The sequence below is a fragment of the Harpia harpyja genome, chromosome Z, assembly GCF_026419915.1.
Source record: "Harpia harpyja isolate bHarHar1 chromosome Z, bHarHar1 primary haplotype, whole genome shotgun sequence".
NCBI lineage: Eukaryota > Metazoa > Chordata > Aves > Accipitriformes > Accipitridae > Harpia > Harpia harpyja.
Window position 1 is genome coordinate 28,313,701 of NC_068969.1, and position 21,008 is coordinate 28,334,708.

A 21,008-nucleotide genomic window follows, 5' to 3' on the forward strand; every position below is an offset into this window, starting at 1 on the left:
CTTCCAATACAGTTAACTCTTGGGATCCCCCTGTCACACCAGAAATAGAAATGGGTTCTGCCCCTTCGTAACTTGATGGCATTAAAGTACACTGTGCGCCGGTGTCTACTAGAGCCTTATACTCCTGTGGGTCTAACGTGCCAGGCCATCGAATCCACACAGTCCAATAGACCCGGTTATCCCTTTCCTCCACCTGGCTGGAGGCAGGGCCCCTCTAATTCTGGTCAGAGTATCCAGTATTCACTTCTCGTAAAATTGGCTCAGAAGTCCCTTCAAGAGGATCAGAAATAAGATCAGCCCTTCTACTCTGTTTGGAAACCGGAGCGGCATTTTTCCTGGTAGAATCCCCTTTTGTGGTGGTTTTTCCTCGCAGCTCACGTACCCGTGCATTTAGGACCGAGGTAGGTTTTCCATCCCATTTCCTCATGTCCTCTCCACGATCACATAAGTAAAACCACAGGGCACCTCGTGGTGTGTACCTTCTATATTCTCTCTCTTGGGCAGAGGAGCGCTCACTCCTAATAGCTGAGACATTGGTCCTTACAGGTGGGCAACAGGACATCTCCTCTTTGAATTGCTGGAAATCCTCGGACAGCTTCTCCACAGCCGAAATGCAGGCTTGTAGGGAGGAGGAGAGATTTTCTTCGTATTGACGGAGTTGGCGAGCCACTTCATCCACTGTCGGTGCCTCTTCGTCTTTCCAGGTCATTATTGCCAGTGAGTTGGCATAGGACGATGGTGCGCTCCGTACAAACTTCCGCCACATGGGTCGTGTGCATTGGACTTCGTCTGGATCTTTGGGTAATTGTGGGTTGTCCGGATCATGATGAATTGTCTCTAGCACAGCTAATTCCCTCAGATATTGGATACCTTTTTCCATGGTTGTCCACTTGCTTGATTGACAGATAACATCTTCCTAAAGGGGTACCTTTCCTTCACACTTGACAGGAGTCGCCTCCAGAGGCTGATGGCTTGTGTCCCTCTTCCAATTGCCTTGTCAATGCCACCTTCCCTGGCAAGCGATCCCAGCTGCTTGGCTTCCCTACCTTCTAATTCCAAGCTATTAGCCCCATTGTCCCAGCATCGGAGGAGCCAGGTGATAATATGCTCACCTATACGGCGGCCAAAATCTTTTCGCATATCCTGCAGCTCACTCAAGGATAGGGACCGGGTTATTACCTCTGGTTCTGCCTCTTCCTCCTGTTCCCATGATGACCCTGGTTCGCCTTCATCCTTCGCTAAGCGAACTGATTTTTTTGTATATTTCTTTTTCTGTACGGGGGCAACTGATACTGGTGCAGGTTGGTCCCCTGGTTCAGTTGCAGTACCGCTCGCCGGGTCTTGGATAACCGCAGAGTCTGTTGCCAAGGTTTGGGTAGCTGCCGTGCTCATTGCCGAGGCTGGAGGGGCTGCAGTGCCTGTCGCTGAGGTTTGGGTAGCCACAGTGCTCGTCGCCGGGGCTGGAGGGGCCGCAGTGCCCGTTGCCGAGGTTTGAGTGACCGCAGTGCTCATCGTTTTGTTGTTAGGTCCAGAGACCTTCTCTTCCCCTTGAGGGTACTGAGTGGTGTCGAACAGGGCTCGATAGGCATGGGCCAGGCCCCAGCACGTTGCAGTAATTTGTATCTCTCTGGAGCTGCCGGGGTGACAGCATACCTTTTCCAAATATTTTACTAGTTCTTCTGGATTCTGCACTTGTTCAGGGGTGAATTTCCAAAACATGGGAGGTGCCCACTTTTCTAGGTACTTGCCCATACTACCCCACACACCCTGCCACTCATAATTATCCAGCCTTGGGGCAGATCTCTGGGTGATTTTCTTAAATAGTTGTTTAACCTTAAACGAGAGCTGAACCACATTCAGAAGCATGCTAATTCCTAGCAGTAGGGCTAGGACCGTGCTGGTCCCAACATCCCAAGAGTATTCAAATTTTTCAAAATTCTCAAACACCATTGTAACTGGACTGAAGGAGAAAGGAGAGGGGAAGAAAGGTATCCCACCCATAGACTGGTTTTCCAAGGAGGAAAGGTAAATGGTATAATTATTAATAGATTCCCACAGATGGCTTCCACAGTATAAAGGTGACAATGCTGAGTGCAAGTACCGGATTAATCCCACAGCCGACGACTTTATCATACCATAAACCAGTGTTATACAATACATCAAAGCGAAAACCTTAATCCACCTCCCACGGATGATAAGCAGCAGAAGAGGGACTACATACAGCAAGCGAGGTGATACATAACAGAACTTTAAAAACCAGAGCAACAACTCTAAGAACACATAAATCAACATAATGACCAGCGACTATTAGACCGATATAATGAATGCTTATAACAAATTTGTTTTAACAAGCTCTGGTCAGGTTTGTTGTTATCTCAACCCTTCGTGCCCCACGTTGGGCGCCAAAAAGGACTGTCGTGGTTTAACCCCAGCCAGCAACTAAACACCACGCAGCCGCTCACTCACTCCCCCCCACCCAGTGGGATGGGGGAGAAAACCGGGAAAAGAAGCAAAACCCGTGGGTTGAGATAAGAACGGTTTAATAGAACAGAAAAGAAGAAACTAATAATGATAATGATAACACTAGTAAAATGACAACAGCAATAATGAAAGGATTGGAATGTACAAATGATGCGCAGTGCAATTGCTCACCACCCGCCGACCGACACCCAGCCAGTCCCCGAGAGGCGAATCCCTGCCCCCCCACTTCCCTGTTCCTATACTGGATGGGACGTCACATGGTCTGGAATACACCGTTGGCCAGTTTGGGTCAGGTGCCCTGGCTGTGTTTTGTGCCAACTTCTTGTGCCCCTCCAGCTTTCTCACTGGCTGGGCATGAGAAGCTGAAAAATCCTTGACATTAGTCTAAACGCTACTGAGCAACAACTGAAAACATCAGTGTTATCAACATTCTTCGCTCTGAACTCAAAACATAGCACTGTACCAGCTACTAGGAAGACGGTTAACTCTATCCCAGCTGAAACCAGGACATACATGAAACATGGCAGAGTGTCCCTGCTGAGCAAAGCAGTGCCTTTCCTCAGTAGCAGGGGTTTGCCTCTTGGCAGATAAAGTGTTGCTCTAAAGAAACTGTGAGTAAGCTCCAGAAAATGGATTAATTGGAAATGTCACTCAAAAAAATAGTAAGAGCTTAGCTTGGAGGGCCCTGCAACTGTTAATTTTTAAATCCTTTAATCCTGTTGTAGAGACTAGTGGCGTGAGCTGGGCAGTGGTGTGGATGCCTGCATGGGGCAGCAAGCAGATTCCAGCTCAAGCTTGTGAGCTACCAACTCTTAGCCTTAAAAGTAAGGCTTTGAGGGAAAGCTACTGGTGAGATGGTAAGGTTGGAACGATTCTGAGAAGAGACAAAGGAGAGAGAGGACTTGAACACATCTGCTGAGCGGAAGCACCTAAAAATACAGTGCTCGTGTCAACCTAATGATGTGATGCTGTACTATGGAAGAACAAGAGGAGAGTGGGTAGAAGTGTTCAGAAAGAGAAGAGATTAGGTGACTCAGGCTCAGAGAGCAAAATACATCTGGCCTGATTTGAGGGTACAATAACAGCACACGGTATCAGCGGGAATGATGGAAAGGAGGAGGACAGAAGCGACAAAAAGCTATGAGCCAGAGAAATTGGAGTGAGTCCATACAGGAACTTCAGGAGAAAATTACGAAAACTGTTCTTATGTTACAGAGCCAATGAGGATATGTCAGAGAGAGAGAGACGGTAATGATAGATCCAGAAATCAATTACCAAGAGGAAGAGATTAAAGTCAAGGGTCTGAGTTATTCTAGTGGATATTCTCTATTATTAAACTCATTAGATGGTAAGAAATTACAAGCCAGTTTGAGGATGTAGAATTCAAAATGACATTTTAAAGTAGGCTGCAGAGGGTCAAGAGCCCTTGACGCTCATCCTGAGGTGCTCCAGCCTGGCTGGTAGTGACACAGGCCAAAGCACAGCGTGCTGTTCTGTGTGCATGTGAGGCCAGCGTGCTGGTGCATGCGTGAGGGTCTGCAGCTGTGGGGTGTGCTGGGAGAGCTCCCTCTGCAAAGGGGTGAAAGGCAGGAGGCAGGAACAGCATACCCCTGGGTGCCACAAAGCATGCTTGTGTTAACACCCTCATCTGCCTGGCTTTCACCAGGTCACACAGGTGCTTGACTGGAACTTGCCAGCATTCATCTGAGTGTGTTTTAAGTCTTGGCTTTTTTCTTGTCAGTTAAAGGTGGAAGCTTCTTTTCGTTTGAGAAGATTTAGAAGTACTCTTTCCATTCTTTTGTTTCCAAACAGCTTGCAGTAAGAAAACTTTACTGTTTTATCCCAAAGTCTCAAATTTCAAAAGCATAAAAATTCTAAGACTTAACCTCTACAGAACATTGTTCTTCCACTTCTGTTTTCTGTATCCTCTGCTAAGACTTTTTTAAATTCAAGAGGACCCTGTACCAACTCAGTCCATCCTTCCTGGGATTTGCTTTAGCATATCCAACCTGGCATCTGCATGAGTGTCACTGTATATAGGTAAATAAATAGGTTTGGTGTCCTCACTGTCCTGTTCACTGCTATACTTACAGACACTTCTCTGCCCTTTGGTGCTAAATCTAACTGCAACAAAGAAGTTGTTGGTTTGTCTTTTAGCTAGTGATGCTCTAGGAAAGGAGGACCCTTCTGCAAATGCCATTGCTGTACATTTGCTGCAGTGATGTTGTTCATGCAGATGGCCTAGAAGAAAACTTTTTTTTTTTTTTTAATTTCTTCTGTAGTTTTCTGCAAGGCTAGCCCTAGCTCTCTGCATCCATGTGGGACTGGCACAGTCAAATGCCCTGGCTGGCTCAGGGAAAGCAGCAGGAACATGCTTGTGGAGACAGGCTTCTTGCTGGCAGTCACCCATTAGGTTAGCTTTGCTGTGTTTTAAGAGCACACCTTGTCATATTAAACTGACACTAGTGTTGTTAAAAGTCTGTCCTAATACCTGTGTCCTAAAAAGTCACATCACCGCTGGAGAGTTAGGCACTTGAAAGCGGGAGGTCCCATATCACATCATCCACTACATAACTCGGGTGAAAAATCTGCCCGTGAGGGAAGATTCTGGGGGTTGGTTAAATTTGTCTTTGAATTGTGTGCAAACATAGATTAAATTGCTTTCTCTATGAAAGCTTAGAGCAGAGGCAGAAAGAGCAAATTTCCTGCAGCTGCCATCAAATAAGAATGATCTGCTCAGACACTCCTGTCTTTTCCACGTGGATCCAGAAAACAGGCTTTCTGCATCTCCATTGGCCTAGGGAGATGCATTTGACATTGATGGTAAAACTTCCTGCATGCTTCTGTTAAAATAATGCAAATTCTGTAGGCTAAACAAGCAACTACTCAACTTCCAGAACTGGAAAATAACTCTTCTGCAGTGGCTTCTGACACCACCTTTTTTACACATCACCTTTGACAAAGCCTATTAAATAGTGGATTCACTGAAGACAGGGTGGGGGGTTAACTTTTTTTTTTGCTTAAACAGGAAAGGACAAAGGTGATGATACAGATGGTAAAGCGGTGTGAGAAGGCAGCTGTGAAGTAATGTGGAGAGGAAATGTAGAAGGAGAGGCTTTGGAACAAACAGCTGGTCACTACAGAGCAGAAAATTTGGTCAAGCCTGGTGGGGAAAACTGAGCATTCACCTGTCTATGCCTTAGGTGCATCTTAGCTTGTTTTTTCCCATTTAGTGCCTGTGTTCTCCCAATACTGTTTCCTGGCGGTTCAGGAGGAGCACTTGTGGGTGGTACTGGTAACATTGCAGGGATGCTAAAACTTTTAGGCATGAATGGATGTTATTTACCGCATTGTAAATCCTCATCCACAACTTATCTCTGTTATCTTATGAAACAGACCAGTGATATTCTTTGAGTGTTTATCAATTGTGGCCTTAGCTAGAATAGAAGGAGGCAGCTAAGAGACGTATTAAGACTGGAGCTGGGTGTTAGCTGAAACTGGGTCACTTCTCTGAAGGATGCTGAGCAGCAAGAAGGCAGTGGGAAGAGCAGTGAGGGCTGCACGTGTTGGGTGGGATATATGGGGGAGCTGGCACAAGGTTTAGCACAGCTGCCTATGTGGATGTGTTTTCTGGCAGCGGAGAGAGTATTTCATGTGACGGGCTTCTTGCATAAATGGGGAAAGAAGTATGTGCAAGGATAAATCGTTTCAGGCATGTGAGGAGAAAAACGATGCCCTGCCTTCCTGTGCTAGTATATATTCTGGGAAATATATAGGCTGCAGACTTGCCAACTCAGACCAGTTAGTTAACGTGTTTGAAGTAGGGCAATGTTAGGGGAAAGGTGCATGGTTCATTTTATTAGGATGGTGCCTAAACCAGGGGGAGAGATTATTGTGAACTGTGTTCTCATCCACCTGCTTTCAAGGTAGCCTCTTCCCTTGTCTGGACGTGACCAGGGTGACTCTTTGGATAAGGTGTGCAAACATGCAGCTTCTCTTCAGAGCTTTCTCATCTCCTTTCTTGCCCGATTTGGTTGGCTGCTGGTAAGGTTACAGCAGATTTAATGAAGGATTGTGGCAAGGACTTCACTATTTCTAGAAGAATAGTGTAGGTCAGCTGTAAATAATGGTGGGTGTTTGCTGTTCAGAAATCTCCATCTTTGCTGTAAAAGAATATAGTAAATTTCTTTTCAATGTATTGCAGGCCATGTACCAGCCAGGATGCTCTTTATACATGGAAGGTTGAATACAGATCAAAAGCAGCTTCTCTGAAACAAATGTGCTGACAATGGGCTTGCAATGCTTCTTCCTGATGCAAACAAAAATCTATTTTCTATTATGGATTAATGGTGTTCCAATGTGTACTTTTTTTAATACAGGCTCCTTGACCTTCTTCTGCAAGTATGGCTCAAATAGGAAAAACAAACTTTTTGCCACTACGCTTATCTCAAGCTGAATGCAGTATCTTAATTCTGATTAAACCAAAAATCCTTGAACTGCCTATTGAACTTTTCAGAACCATATAATATAAATTTACAGTGTAAAAACTGGTCTGTTTATTCAAAACAGGAGGCTTATTTGCAGAAGCTGCTGAGTCTATAAACTACTTCAAAATGTTATTTTGTCTTGCAAGATACAGAAAGAAATGGCAACTATGTCAACGGCAGTAAAACTTGATCTTAAGGGCTCGAGGTGACAGGAGTTTTTGCAAACCCAGGTGTTGTCAGCAAGTTTATCCTGTTCAAGTATTGCCTCCTCGAGGTTGCTGAAAATGTGTTAGTACCCTAGGAACACTTTCTAGACTGCGTATTGCCTAGCAAGAGCCCCATGCTTTAAAAGAGTGCCTCTGTAAGATAAGTTTACTTGATTTGTCAGGGAATGAGGTAATCTTTGCAAAGAAGCAAGGAGGGAGCCTTGAAATCTCTTCAGGTGGAAGCCGGTAGCTGGCATTTGGTAGAGGACAGTGCACCAGGGCTGGGGTTTGCTCTGCATGGCTGGCTGCTGAAGCATCCTGCTTCTCTGGAGCAGTGCTGTGCGATGTGGTGGTGGAAGGGGGCAAGCATGGTGGAAGCATCTGGCGAGCCAGAAAGTGGATCAAGGGCAGCAGCTCCTGCGTGCAAGTCTCACATCATGGTCCTGCAGTTTAACCTGCTGTTTCTTGTTGCTGTAGTCACGTCGGTGTACCCCAGTATTGCAGAAGCATGATCCTGCGGGCTTGTGTTGGTTGGATGTTCAACTGTAACCTGCAGATCATTTTCTGTACAGGTGCTGCCCTGTGTGGGGTTTTTACTTCAAAATGAGGTACCTTGCACAGCCTCTTTTGAAGGCTATTATACACCTATTTTCAGACCTCCATCCCAGCTTTTCAAGACGGCTGTGAATTTTAACTCCATCCTCATGCATTTTGTCCCTGCCAGCTTTATGTTACCTCCAGATTCAATAATTATTCTCCATTCCATGTCATAAATGTGTGGGCTTTCACTTCTGAACCGTAATACGGGAAATAGGCTCTGATTTAATTGCATTTAATATAACTTAAAATGCATTTTTTTCCCTCGGAGCTTGTCCTAAGTTGAACTTATTTTGAGCAAATCTTTTTTTTCCGTTGATCAGCCTGAAGAATGTATATGCATGAAATCACCTTAAACATTAGGAATTTCTGTACCTTAATATCTGTATTTAAAATTCTGGAAGAATTGCTGTTTTAAACCATAGAGTGGCTCAATGTGGTTTTATGCAACAACATGAAGACAGAAGCTGGCCTTAGAGCACATTTAAAAACATGCTTATTGGTGTTCCAAGCATACACAGCAACGTTACCTGCTTCCTTTTGCTAGGCTGTATGTATTGAGGGCCGGCCTTAGATTGATCATAGAATATATTTGTTCATTTTCCAAAAAGTATATCGGGCTAAAAAACATTACCTCTTCTACAGTGGGTTGAATTCAAATTGTCAGATTCACACATACACAGCTGCTGTATTTGTAGTAAAACCAGTATGCTGAAACATTCTATCAGTGGTAGTTAATTTTATAGAATGTAGATGAATTTTAGTGTCATTTGGGCCCCTGTGGTCGTCTTAGGTTGATGGTTACTCTGTAGCAATCTTCATAATCATTAAAAGGTAAAGCTGCATATATAATCCAAGCTTATGTGTTTGATAACTTACCTGATTTATTTCCATTCTTATATAAAATGCACAGATCGCTCTTTTAGGCATACTAGTACTTGCAGCTTAAGTAAAAGAATATGGTGTTCAGGTGACTTGTCTTTCTCCTACATGTCCAGTCACTGTCCCAAGCTGTTGGTAAGCTCTGCCAGTACTGACGATTAAAATACAAATGATGATGGAATTGTTTTGTAGCAGCACTTTGACATGCAAATGACATTGACATTTATGAAGACTGGCCAGTCTCACAAGCACAATATTAAGATAAAGATTTCTAAGGGGCTGTTCAGTATTGCTTTTGCGTGTCTAGCTTTGTCAGCTGTATTTAATACTCCATTAAAAATTCAAGGAAATTTCAGAAGAATAGCTTTTTAGATTTACTGCAAGCTAATTTTACCTTCAGAATAAAGTAGTTGGATGGCAGTAGTTTTTGTGTGCTTTGGCATTGTTTTGTATAGCAGCACACTGAAAAATGTGCTTATGCTAATAAACATTTTAATGATTTCTCATATTTACATTTTTAAGCTCCAGCAGAATGCAGCACACTCTGTGCTAAATGACTAGTTCAGCCAAGGAAATCAAGTTTTGTTACGTCTGACTAAACTTACAAAAAACTATTTACATTTCACATTTATGCAAATAATTGCATCTAGAGCTGAGTAAAAGAAAAAAGGCTTTTAGCGCCTGTTGGAGTTGAAATTTTTCTTTTATAGTTTAGGAAGTTTTACTCTTATAATTTGGATGTTGCTGGTTTTTTACCTTCTTGGAGCCGACTCCCGTATGTGCTTCATTAGGACTGAATAAATCACAAAGTCGGGGCAGTGACCAATGTGGTCTGTGCAAATTGCTCTCCTCTGTTTTGTTAGCTGAGCTTCGGTCCGTTTGATTATACTCAGGCGCTTGCATTTGAAGTTAAGCACGTGCATATTAATTCCACTAAATGGGAAAGGATGACTTGCTACTTGAATGCTTTGCTGAATTAGAGGCTGAGCAACTGTCACTTTTCCAGTTACTGCTGTGACAGACACATAGCCAGCACTACTTTCAGAGGGAGAATTGTGCCAAAGCAGTCTTTTTAGTGACATCATTGAAATCATATCAAAACTTTCAAAATACAGTTTCCCATTTAAAATTATGGTCCTAGTTAATTGTGAGCAAAGGAGTGTGGATTGAAGTTTTTACATGAACTTTTTTTTTCCTTTTAGCTTATTAAAATTCCCAGAGTTGATCTGCCAAATGAACAGCATACATTTAACTTCTACTTGTCAGATGTTGGCAAAGATAACCCTCAGGGAAGCTTTGACTGTATCCAGCAAACAGACTCAAGGTAAGTTTTACTTAACGTTTTCTTTCATGGCAAATTTAAGTAGATTCTGTGGCTTTGAGCATATAGCGAAAACCTTTAACAGAAGTATGCTCCTAGTGAAGAGCTGCAGTACAAAATTAATTCCTAGCAATAGCATGATTTCTTGCTAATTATAAATACTTGCCTTTACATAGAATTCTTTTTGGTTTTGCTGTTAAAAAAGTAGCCTTTTGAGTACTTTCTCACCTTTTAGTGCTATTTTTAAAAGCATTTGGAGCTCAGCATCATCCAAGCTAGACCAGATCCATTCTACAACCATATGTAAATATGACTATGGCTGGCAGCATGCTAGCATGCTGGCCGTGATGGATAGTTGTCTTATTTTAAGAACCACATAAGTCAGTGACCTTATCCATAATTGCATGACCATGGTGTTTCAGAACCCAAACGTAACACAGCAGCGTCTTGTCCTGGTCCTTTGAGTCAAAGTGAACAGTGTTAATGTCTACCAAAAAGGCAAGAAAACACCGTGCTTTTACATTAAGTGTGCTTTAGCTTGTAGAATATTATGTTCAGCGTAGTATTAATGTAGTCCAGTGGTGTTGAATAACTGCCCCATTTGATTAACTAGGACATTGCAGGCAGTTTGTCTGTTGATCTGGGAAGCTGATAGCAAACAGGTACACTGACACGTGTCCAAAAGGTGCTGCTCAGGTTCTCGGTCACAGGAGAGCTTCTGCCCTCGATTTCAAAACAGGGATTTGTCTAGATAGCGGGTTTTGGGAGCAATAAGAAAATGAGCTGATGTAATAGCTCTTTGCCTAACAGGATATCTCTCAGCAACCTCATCCTTCTCTTTCTCGCCTTGCGTTAGGTCTCTTCTACTACCATACAGCCTGTCAGTGAACTCACTTAACTGATGGGACTGGCAAAAAGCCAGACGGTTTAGCAGCAGACCTGGGGGAGCCTGGGGCAGTGTGGGTTTTGGGGTTTGGGGTTTTTTTGTCTTTTTTTTGTGTGTTTTTGTTTTTTATTAAACTGTATCCGAAAGGGCCCAGACAGCTGCCAAGGGTGGCACAAAGCGAGCGGCAGGAGTGCATGCTGGGGTGAGAGGTCCTGCCTCTGCTCCTGGCTTGCCTCTCTTGAGCATCTCTTAGGGCACTTTCTTCTTTGGGAAGGAGCACCTTCCATTGAATTAAATTGTATTTTTTTAAGTAAGATTAAATTTAAGCTGCTTTAGCTTTGAATCATTCTGAATAGCATGCCTAGGTAGTTTTAATGTGGTTTTACTAATCTCTCAAATCTAATTCAGACTAGCTTTCACGACGTCCTTTGTAGCCAGCTCTCAGTTAGTGCAAAGTGCCTGCAAGGTTAATGCAAAACTTGTGTAGTGTTACATGCAGAGTCACTTAAAAAAAATAAAAGCAGAAAGGGCTTCTGCAGGGTGTCTAGTCTAATTTTGTGCTCAAGGCAGGTCTAGCTTCAAAAATTGGCTCGGATTTTGAAAATGCCTAGCCCGAGGAGAGGGATTACACAGTGTCTCCATTAGTCCTTGGCCATTCCTGTGGTGAAAAAGCACATAAAGGCAGCGATGTTCAAGAAAATGGGCAATGGGTAAAAGCTGTGCTTTAGATGGCATGAAGGACCTTTTTTTCTGTTGTAAACGTGGTGACTTCAGAGCAAGGAATCAATACATACCTCTAGGCTATGGACAAAACTGTAGCTGTATCATCTTGAAATATTGGGCAGTGGCTTGGTCCAGCTTTGTGACTTGCAGAAACGACGTGGTGGGACGTGAGATTCTTGACCCTTCTTGGAGCCTTGATGGGGAGTTTTTAGGGTGGTTAAAGTGTTTAGGGTTAGCTGAAGCCGGTGTCCTTTCTCTGGTCAGACGTGGTGCAACGGTGGGTGCCGCAGGGGGTACTCGTTAAGGGTGGCGATGATTAGGCCGGTTTAAACGAAGCCACTGTTAGTCAGTCAAGGTGCCCTCCAGAAACACTTCCCGAAGCCCAACGCCTGACGCTGTGGAGGCGACCTCGCCATCCTTCCCCTCAGGCGGGGTTTTTCCTCTCAGTGCCTCTTCCCGAACACGAATCCTCCTCGGAGAACCGGCGGGTGGACCCGCAAGCCCTCCTCGGCACTGTCAAGTGCACAGAGCGGGCCACAAGGAGGGCGGACATCTTTGAAAGCAAGATGAGGGGGAGAGCAGGGCGCAGGCCGCGCACAGGTCTGGAGGGGAGGCTGGCTTGGCGCCGGGGGATACCACTAGCCCAGGGCCACCACCAGCCACCTGAGGGGTAGGAGAGGAGATGTGTCCTGAGCTGAGAGCCGGGCGGCCGGCGGAGAGCCTCTGGGGCAGGACCTGGCTGCCATGAGGGTGTCAGTGTAACTGCCTGAGTGGTCCTGGTAATTGTCATTGCAGCAGCCATCAGTGCTGCCCTCAGCCTTCCTCTCAAGTACGGTTATGTGAGGAAATTGTAATTATGCAGACAGGTAAATGTGATATAATTTGGATGTGTAGAGACAATCTGAAATGCATTTGTGCCCTAGTTCGCTGTGAGAACTGAAAAATGTTTTTCTTCACCTGTTAAGACAGGTTTTAAAGTTCCTGATACAACCATACTTCTAAACCTGAACTAGTGCTTGGGCTCAACTTTTTTCAATGTTTTTATAGTTCTGAAGCCTCGCAACTCAGTTGCCTGGGACCTATACAGAATAAAATTACAGTATGTGCAACAAGTGAGTCCTATCTGATGACCAAAGAGCGCATGACCCAGGCAGAAGAGGAGTCGCGTAATCGAAGTGCAAAGTTTATTAAACCTGGTGGACCATTTGTAGGTACGGTTGTATTTCATTTTTTACTGGATGTCTGTAAGTTTTTTAAACTCAGTAATTCATCTTTTCAGCGTGTATTTGGGAAAGGTGGCGTGCTCAGAGATCTCGTGTGTAGGTAGCTTGCCCTCATGTTGCAGATTTGCAGCCTCCTGTTGCTACTTTTGGACATTAGTCCTTCACTGTTCCCATACTGCTTGCCTGATTAAAATTTTGACCATCGAAATGAGGGTTTTTACCACCCCATGCACTTAGATTCTCTGGTTTAGTAGCTAATGTTTTGGTTTTGTAACAGTACTGTTAAGTACCTAAATACTGTGCTAAACCATTAACCTTAATTTGTAGTCTAAAAAAATTAACACTGGGGAAGTCTCATGTACAAATTCATAAGCTTAATATGAAAAACTTTGCTTTTCACACTTGCTAATGCTGATTAAATTTTATTTATTTTATGACGTGATCATTAATAAGCAACAATTACCACAAGACCATGTTTGTTTGGTTGGGTTTTTTTTAAAATGTTAAAGTAGGGTAATGTTGGCACCTTCCCATGGATTTCATTGTCTTCCATAAAACAAAAAGCGTTTAGGAAGTATCATTCATTATTAAACTGTTCTGAGTACCGTTTCCCTGAGGAGCCTAGCACTGGCTGCAGGTAGATGCAAGGTGAGCATCCACCTTATAGGCATTCAGTGGTACAGGCAGCAGTGGTCCTGCCTACAGCAGTGAGCTGAACCAGGTACATCTGTCTTTATTACGTAGAACAGGCTCTCACTTGGCTGCAGCTGCAGCCCTCTGCCAGCACAGACATCCCTGACGGTGATTGTGCAATGCTTGCTCTGCCACAGCTTACTGCAGAGCATTTTAAGCCAGCTCTGTCATGGCTTTTTGGAGATACAAAACTAAGTGTATGTGGCCTTGACGCTAAGGTAGCTTGGCATGGGTTGATACCAGGACACAGAGTTGGGACTGCTTCCCCTGTATTGTCTAAATTGCTCTTCTAACGGCAGTGTGAGAGGAGCCACATGTATTTTAAAACTCCTCGTTGGGGAAGTTCTATTTTACATGTCAATGATCTGCATGATTGTTGTTGGTGGTTTAAATAGATCTTAAGTGAATATTTAACATTAAATAAATGGGTCTGCAGACTGGCAGTAGGGCAATTATGATATTTGGGGGTACTTTTTTTGTTTCAGGCTGACATTGAGGAAGCTCGGGGAGGACAGGTCTAGTTGCTGGTAGGGCATGGGAGTGACTCTGCAACATGCTTCATGCAGTACAAATTAGGAACTCGGGTTGTTAATCATGTTAATGCTTGGTTATGTTTTCAGTTAATTTTTTTAAGTGATTCAGTGACATGACTTTAGGAGGTGTTTTGGATGAATGCTGCTTATATGATCAGCTGTGCTGGGGGGTTGTGTATCTACATTGGATTTAACTTGTCAAAACGTTTGAAATGGGTTCAATAAGCAACTGGCAAGTTCATACTGTTCTAAAAATGTAATTGTGTGTGTTTGCACTGTTAGGTTTGTTCTTAAAAAGCAGAAGGGCAAAGTCCAGGGAACATGCAGGGTGGAAAGGTTATAGAAGTTTGGCCTCCACTGCAAAATGGAAACAAATTTTTGCTATTCCTCAGGTCAAGCAGTACATAAGCACAGCTCAGTCTCTGTGTGTCTGATAGAGAGCAAGCTACAGATTTTCTCACCAGTACTCATTAAGTCTCCCTCATGTACCAAACATGAGTTGCTGGTTTCAGAAAAATGCCTGGTTTGTGTCACATCCTCTGTTGGATTGCAAACAATATTTACTGCAATAATTTTCTGTAATTTTCTGATAAAGCTTTCTTTTTTTTTTCTCTGTCTGATAGCAAATGCTATTTAAAAATGCAAGAAGTTTGGGTCTTTTCTGGAAAACTTGAGATTCAGGTTGGGTGGTGTTATTTTTAAATCCTGGATGCATCACTTGCAAACACTTGGATTGTTCTTCCGGTTGAGAAACATGTCTTTTTATAGAGTTTGATCCAAAATGCTGTGCAGGCCATGTTTTAAAACTTATCTGGCCTTGGTCCCAAGAATTGTTAAATATTTGGTGTATTGTTTCTGACAAACCTGGGCTTATTTAATAGGAGGGGAACATTTCAGCTTAAAATGTGGTGTAACTCAAGTGATTAACACCAAATGTTGGTAGTTGCTTTAAGCAGTGATGCAATTAATTGTGTAGAGTTGGTCTCCCTAGGCGTTAATGGGGAATCTTTTAATTAGATGAAAGACCTTTGCATCACACTTTAGAGTAGTCTTTAAAAAAAAAGAAAAAAAAAATCATCCCTGATTTGGGGTATTCAGTGCTTGAGCTTATAAACTGGAAAAATAATAAAAGCACCATCTATAGAAGTAATCAGTAAAGTCTTCCTACTGCTCAATGCATCTTTACTACCTGTGTTCTTATAGATCTTGAAATGCTAACTAGATACAGTTTTCAGCATTCATCTGGCTTGGTAAAGTCTTTTAAATGCACTTTCTTGTGTTCTCCCAACCTCCCATGTCACTTTTTTTTTTTCCCCCCCCTTACATTAGGAAGAAAAGTACAGGTGAAAAGAGGACCACAGAACATTCCAGATACTGTGCCCAAGACGAAGAAACCAGCACGTGTGACCTCTGCAAACACAGTACGGAAGACTCGTGCACATAATGCTATTTCTCAGCGACCATACAAGGAGAGGGTGATTCACTTACTGGCACTGAAGAATTACAAGAAACCAGAGTTACTTGCTCGCTTGCAGAGAGATGGTGTCAACCAAAAGGACAAGAATTCCCTTGCAACTGTCCTTCGGCAGGTGAGATCATGGAGTTTGTGCCAGCAATTTTTTCCTCCCGCTATTCATTTAATCATAATTTTGAGCTGTGTTACTCCAGTGTTTAAATTAGAAAATAATAAACAACTTATGTAATGCTCCTTGTTTGTTTTTCAGTAAACTTTATACAGATGCCCCAAACTGCAAGTCAACATGAGGAAAGAAAGACTGAAAAATCTGAGGGGAGTGGTTTTGTATTGCTAGAATGGCAGGAAGTAATTAACTATTTCTAGCTTTGTTGCTCCTAATGTCTTATTTTTTCCTCTCTCTCTTACTTGGACTGCTTAACTGCTTAATTGAGAGAAAATGCGATGTGTTGTCTCGATTGTGTGAAATAGTTTGTCATAGTACTTAATATTTCTTGTGACAAGTTTAGGAGAAGAGAAGTTTGGTAATCACATAGGTTAGTATTTCACTTGAATGTATTAGGTGGCCTGTCAATGGTACTTGTCTTCTCTTGATCTGTTAGATTTGCAATCCAGGGAGGGGTGTTCCAGCCAAACTGTAAATGAAAAAGCTGATGGTCTGATTCTGAGCATAGCGTTTCTTTGCTATGATGAGGATTGTGTCTTTATCTTACTGGAAACCTTTTTCTATTCAGTAGCTTTTCCAGTGCTCCTTTGAGCTAAGTGCCACCTGTATTTCGTTATCATATCTATCAAAATTATTGGTAAGCCTATAATGTTGTATAGGTTAAACTTTTATGCTGTGTGTTCAAGAGCGCCACTTACTAATTTTCTACTAAAATAGTTCAGAAAAGGTTTCTCAAAGTATTGTATGATGCAGTGGGTCCTCCCTTACTTCTTAAATTCTCACTATACCCATAGACAGTGGCTGAATAATGCATGTATTAATATGTAAAGTAGGAATTTTTCCTGTTTATCTAGGAAAAAAGTGGTTTGGGACCAATCAAAGTGAGTAAAATTCAACATTTTTACGGCTTTGGTTGATCTTACACTGAATTTTAAAAACTCATTCCCTGAATATGTTAAGTGTTGTTGCTTTGTTTGCCCAGTAAAATGGTAGGGTTTTTTCATCCTGAAGGCATACACAATTTAACAAGAGCCATGTTCTTACATACAAATTGAAGTAGTCAATTTATACTTTAAGTTGATTATAAAATTCCAAAAGCTCGGCTCCCTAAGAGGATAAAAGGTGCAAAAGTTTTCTTCTGCCCCATTATGCCTGTCAGTGTTTAAGGAGACTTTCTTGGAGTCTGTTTCCTGTATGTGGTGCGAACTACCTCGAGGTACTGGTTTGCATTCAGAAATGGTCGTATTAGCAGCATTACACCCTGAAAAGCCTTGCTCACGTTTGTCTTAGCTTCATAATGAATTTTTTTGTACAAGTCTAAAATCAGCAGCCTGAACTTGCTAAGATCTAATATGCACAGATTTGCTTCTCTTATAATACAGATTTAGTTCTCTTTTTAACAGGTGAATTACTGTTTCAGGGTATCTTTGTAACTCTTAATTTTTTTTTTAAGCTGCAGCCAGACAGACATGCACACAGACATGAAATAGCAGTATTTATCATGTTTAGGAGGAAAAAACAGGCAAAGCTGCAAAAAGTGGTGGTGGTGTGTTGATGAGTTATTCAGCATTTTGTGTCGAACAAATTGACAGACTGTTTTTCTTGGAGGCTTTCTCTGAAACTCTGAACAGGTGTCAGGTGATGAAGTCTAAACAAGCACTTTAGGTGTCAATGGTTTTACTAGCTCATTTTAACTTTTTGAGTATACTTTGTATTTTTCTTAAGGAAGATACAAACCCATTTTATTTTCAAAGCTATACAGCAAGGCATGCGCGCAACCTTCTCAGGACAATACTTTGCTGTAATGAACCTGTGTCTGCAAGATGAAGAGTGCATCTGGGCTGTACACCCCTCCTTAAACATTCTAGCACTAAATCTTGTTTTCACAATATAACTTGTTAGATAGGAGTACAGTTACTGTTTTCCCATTAGGTAAAACTTCGATATGGCTTAAAAGTAATGGGATAGGTGAATAATTCATCTTTGTACTACAGGAAGTTTAGTGCTAGTTAAGTTATCGTGTACAATTATTCAGTAGAAAGATATAGTTTCTTGTGCCTCAGGCACTTGAGAAGGAACAGCAATTCTGTTTATCAAGACAAATGATGACATACTGTGGTTGTTAACGGGATGATGGAAAACATGCATTGTTCCAGGCACAGTCTGTGCTCTGCCATAGCAGTATAGCTGTGTAAAATGAAAGAACAGCAGGTGTCCTCCTGAAGTTGAACAACTCTGAATTTGTATGTGGAGATAATGTTCTTCAGTTCTTAAAAAAGAAGAATAAATACAAATAAAAAACTAGGCCTCTCAACATATTTCATGCAGTAAGATTTAAAGTTTTGGCATAGTTTGCCTTGATTCTCAATGCTGTGTTAGAGACAAAGAAACAAATAGATCGTGCAGAGAGAGGTTTTCATAAGAGTATGTGTCCTGGTTTCAGCTGGGACAGAGTTAATTTTCTTTCTAGTAGCTGGTATAGTGCTATGTTTTGGATCTAGGATGAGAAGAGTGTTGATAGCACACTGATGTTTTCAGTTGTTGCTAAGTAATGTCTAGACTAAGTCAAGTATTTTTCAGCTTCTCACCCCCGGCCAGCAAGAAGGCTAGAGGGGCACAAGAAGTTCGGAGGGGACACAGCCAGGACAGCTGGCCCAAACTGGCCAAAGGGGTATTCCATACCGTATGACGTCATGCCCAGTATATAAACTGGGGGGAGCTGGCTGGGGGGGGGCAGATCGCTGCTCAGGAACTGACTGGGCATCGGTTGGTGAGTGGTGAACAATTGCATTGTGCAACACGTGGTTTCTATATTCCAATTCTTTTATTATCATTATTGTCATTTTATTATTATTATTATTATTTTCTTCCTTTCTGTTCTATTAAACTGTCTTTATCTCAACTCATGAGTTTTACTTTTTTTTTTTCCCCCCGATTCTCTCCCCGATCCCACTAGGTGGGGGGGAAGTGAGTGAGCAGCTGCGTGGTCCTTAGTTGCTGGCTGGGCTTAAACCACGACAGTATGATTCATACATGCTTGCAGCAATTTGGGATTTTCTTGCATCCAAATTTCTACATCCCAAATTGACCACATTTTTTAAAATTGGTGCTCATTACATGACAGCTACTTTGATCTTCACATCTAAAAAACCTGGAAAACTGGTGCGTGATTTTGTTTGCAGCTTTGATTTAGCTTTGCAGTACCAATCTTATTTCTGTAGTTTGCATTTAGGTATAATGAACATTTGTTTTCTTAAATGTCTTCCTATAGGTAGCCAACCTGAATCCAAAGGATAATTCTTACGGTCTGAAGGATTCTGTGTTTAAAGACGTTCAAAAGGATTGGCCCGGATACACTGAAACAGATAAACAGTCATTGGAGTTAATACTTGCTAAGTAAGTTCAGTCTCTAGGGGAAGGAAAATAGCCATTTAGAATACCTTTTCATGGGAAATGAATGTCTGTCTTCCCTATAATAAAAGAACTATGACATAGACATTTATGCCTTGTAACCTGAAATGTTGGGTCATCCTTACAGAAAATTACAGTCATCTCAGAATGCCACCAGCCCCAGTCGTTTGGAATCTGCTGTAATTTTTAGTAAAGGTGCTCCATCAACTTCTCAGGTATTTTTTATTTTTTTAACGTTATTTACAGTGTATTTAGATTTATCACACCTTATATTGGCGTAAAAGCTATGATGTGAAGCATTGATATTGTCTTTAACACATGAAAAACTGAAGCATTTATTTCTAATTGGATTTTTTTTTTTAAAAAGGTGGTTGCACTGTCAAAGACTGAAAAAACTTATGGTCACATAGCTTAAGGGCTGTTATATTTAGTGTTCTGTATTTCAGAATGTTTATTAAAATACTCAGAAAAATAAGCAATTCCTGCCTACACAGTATTTTGTAAATACACCTAGATCTCTGACAGAGACTACTGCTGTTGTGTTTGAACAGCCAACACATTGACCTAAGTCGTAACTGTCCATCCATAGCACATTGACCTTGCAGAAGCCTAAACTTGCCTGTAGAGTTTAAAATCACCTGCTGAACTTCTTGATTGCCCATTATTGTTACACAACCCTGTACTTTCTAGTTAAATACTTAAAACTGTTTCGTATTGCCACATAACTTGTTTATCTTGGTGCCTAGGAAGGTCTTCTAAAGACAAGATGTGTATGTGGTTTTGGTACATGCTTGCATTGTGTTCAAGGTTCTTTGTGATGTGGTAGTTATAAAATATGCATAAACGTGCTAGTGCTACTGTGTAAATGTAAAGCTTAGGAAAGTCTGGAATAAGGACAAATTATAGTAGTGGTCCACTTGGAGGAATTTTTTTGTTTGTTTGTTTGTTTTGTTTTGTTCCTATTGGCTTCATATAAGTACCCTTTTTCATTCAGGGTAGCCCAGGTGTGGAAAGGCAGCTCTGAATCAGCAGGTAGTACATCTGCCTTCTCCCAGCCTTTTCAGACTTAAAATGTGTACGTCCTGTTTTCCTATCAATACAAGAGGACAATGCAAACCCTTTTAGAAGAAGTTTGGAAAACTCTGCATAAAAGGCATTACTTTTCTTTAAAGTTTGATACTTTCTGTGACTAAAACTGCACTACAGTGCATGCAGTGTAGAGCAATAAGCTGGGAAGTACAGAAAATCTTTCAGCACTGAGCTATTTACATTTAAGTAGAGGAGGGAGGACACACCTCTATTCTTTGTTAACTTTCTTCCAGTCAGAACATGAAATGGTGCAGGTCCCAGGGACCTCTTTACACCTGCCTCCATACACACAGAATCTGGGTTTATTTCAACAGGGTGGCACAGAGCTGTGCCTGGCACTCCTACTTGCACATCAACATGAGCGGTGTGTGCTTGCTAAAGAAGAGGATGCGAACAAGCATTTCAGCTGGAGAATAGCTGGAATGGTACCTGTAGCAAAACTGGGGGTTTTACCTGTTCTGATCAGGTTTGCACTTAACATGCTCTGATAAGCACATTGCTGTGTGCTTCTCAGGGCTGCTTTAGTAAATCATACAGCTGTGTGACAGCAAAAGCTGACTCTTAACCCAGGCTGAACAGAAATCACTACCTAAACAATACCAACCTGACCTACTCGTTTTGGTGAAGCCTTTGATAGAGCTGCTGAAGAAGCTTTCTCCCAAAGCCTTTCAGCTGTAGATTTGAAGAACAACTTGCTAAATCATATGATTAGAAACTGAGTGAAATAAACCATGTGTTTAGCTGCAATACTTCCTTGTTTGACAGCTACTTTAGATAAGAAAGATGTGTTTTCAACAATTGCCTGTTCAGAAATGCTTCTTTTTCAGAACAGGAGC

The 21,008-nt window shown here is 42.0% G+C and overlaps 1 protein-coding gene across 1 annotated transcript in view; it reads left to right on the forward strand.

Moving 5' to 3' along the window:
• Positions 1–21,008, forward strand: part of ELL2 (elongation factor for RNA polymerase II 2) — a 48,226-nt gene that overhangs the window by 19,341 nt on the left and 7,877 nt on the right. Inside the window, exons 3-7 of the mRNA XM_052777532.1 lie at positions 9,856–9,977; positions 12,631–12,794; positions 15,362–15,621; positions 18,944–19,068; positions 19,211–19,298. Coding sequence (XP_052633492.1) covers positions 9,856–9,977; positions 12,631–12,794; positions 15,362–15,621; positions 18,944–19,068; positions 19,211–19,298 — 759 coding nt within the window. The remainder of the gene's footprint in view (positions 1–9,855; positions 9,978–12,630; positions 12,795–15,361; positions 15,622–18,943; positions 19,069–19,210; positions 19,299–21,008) is intronic.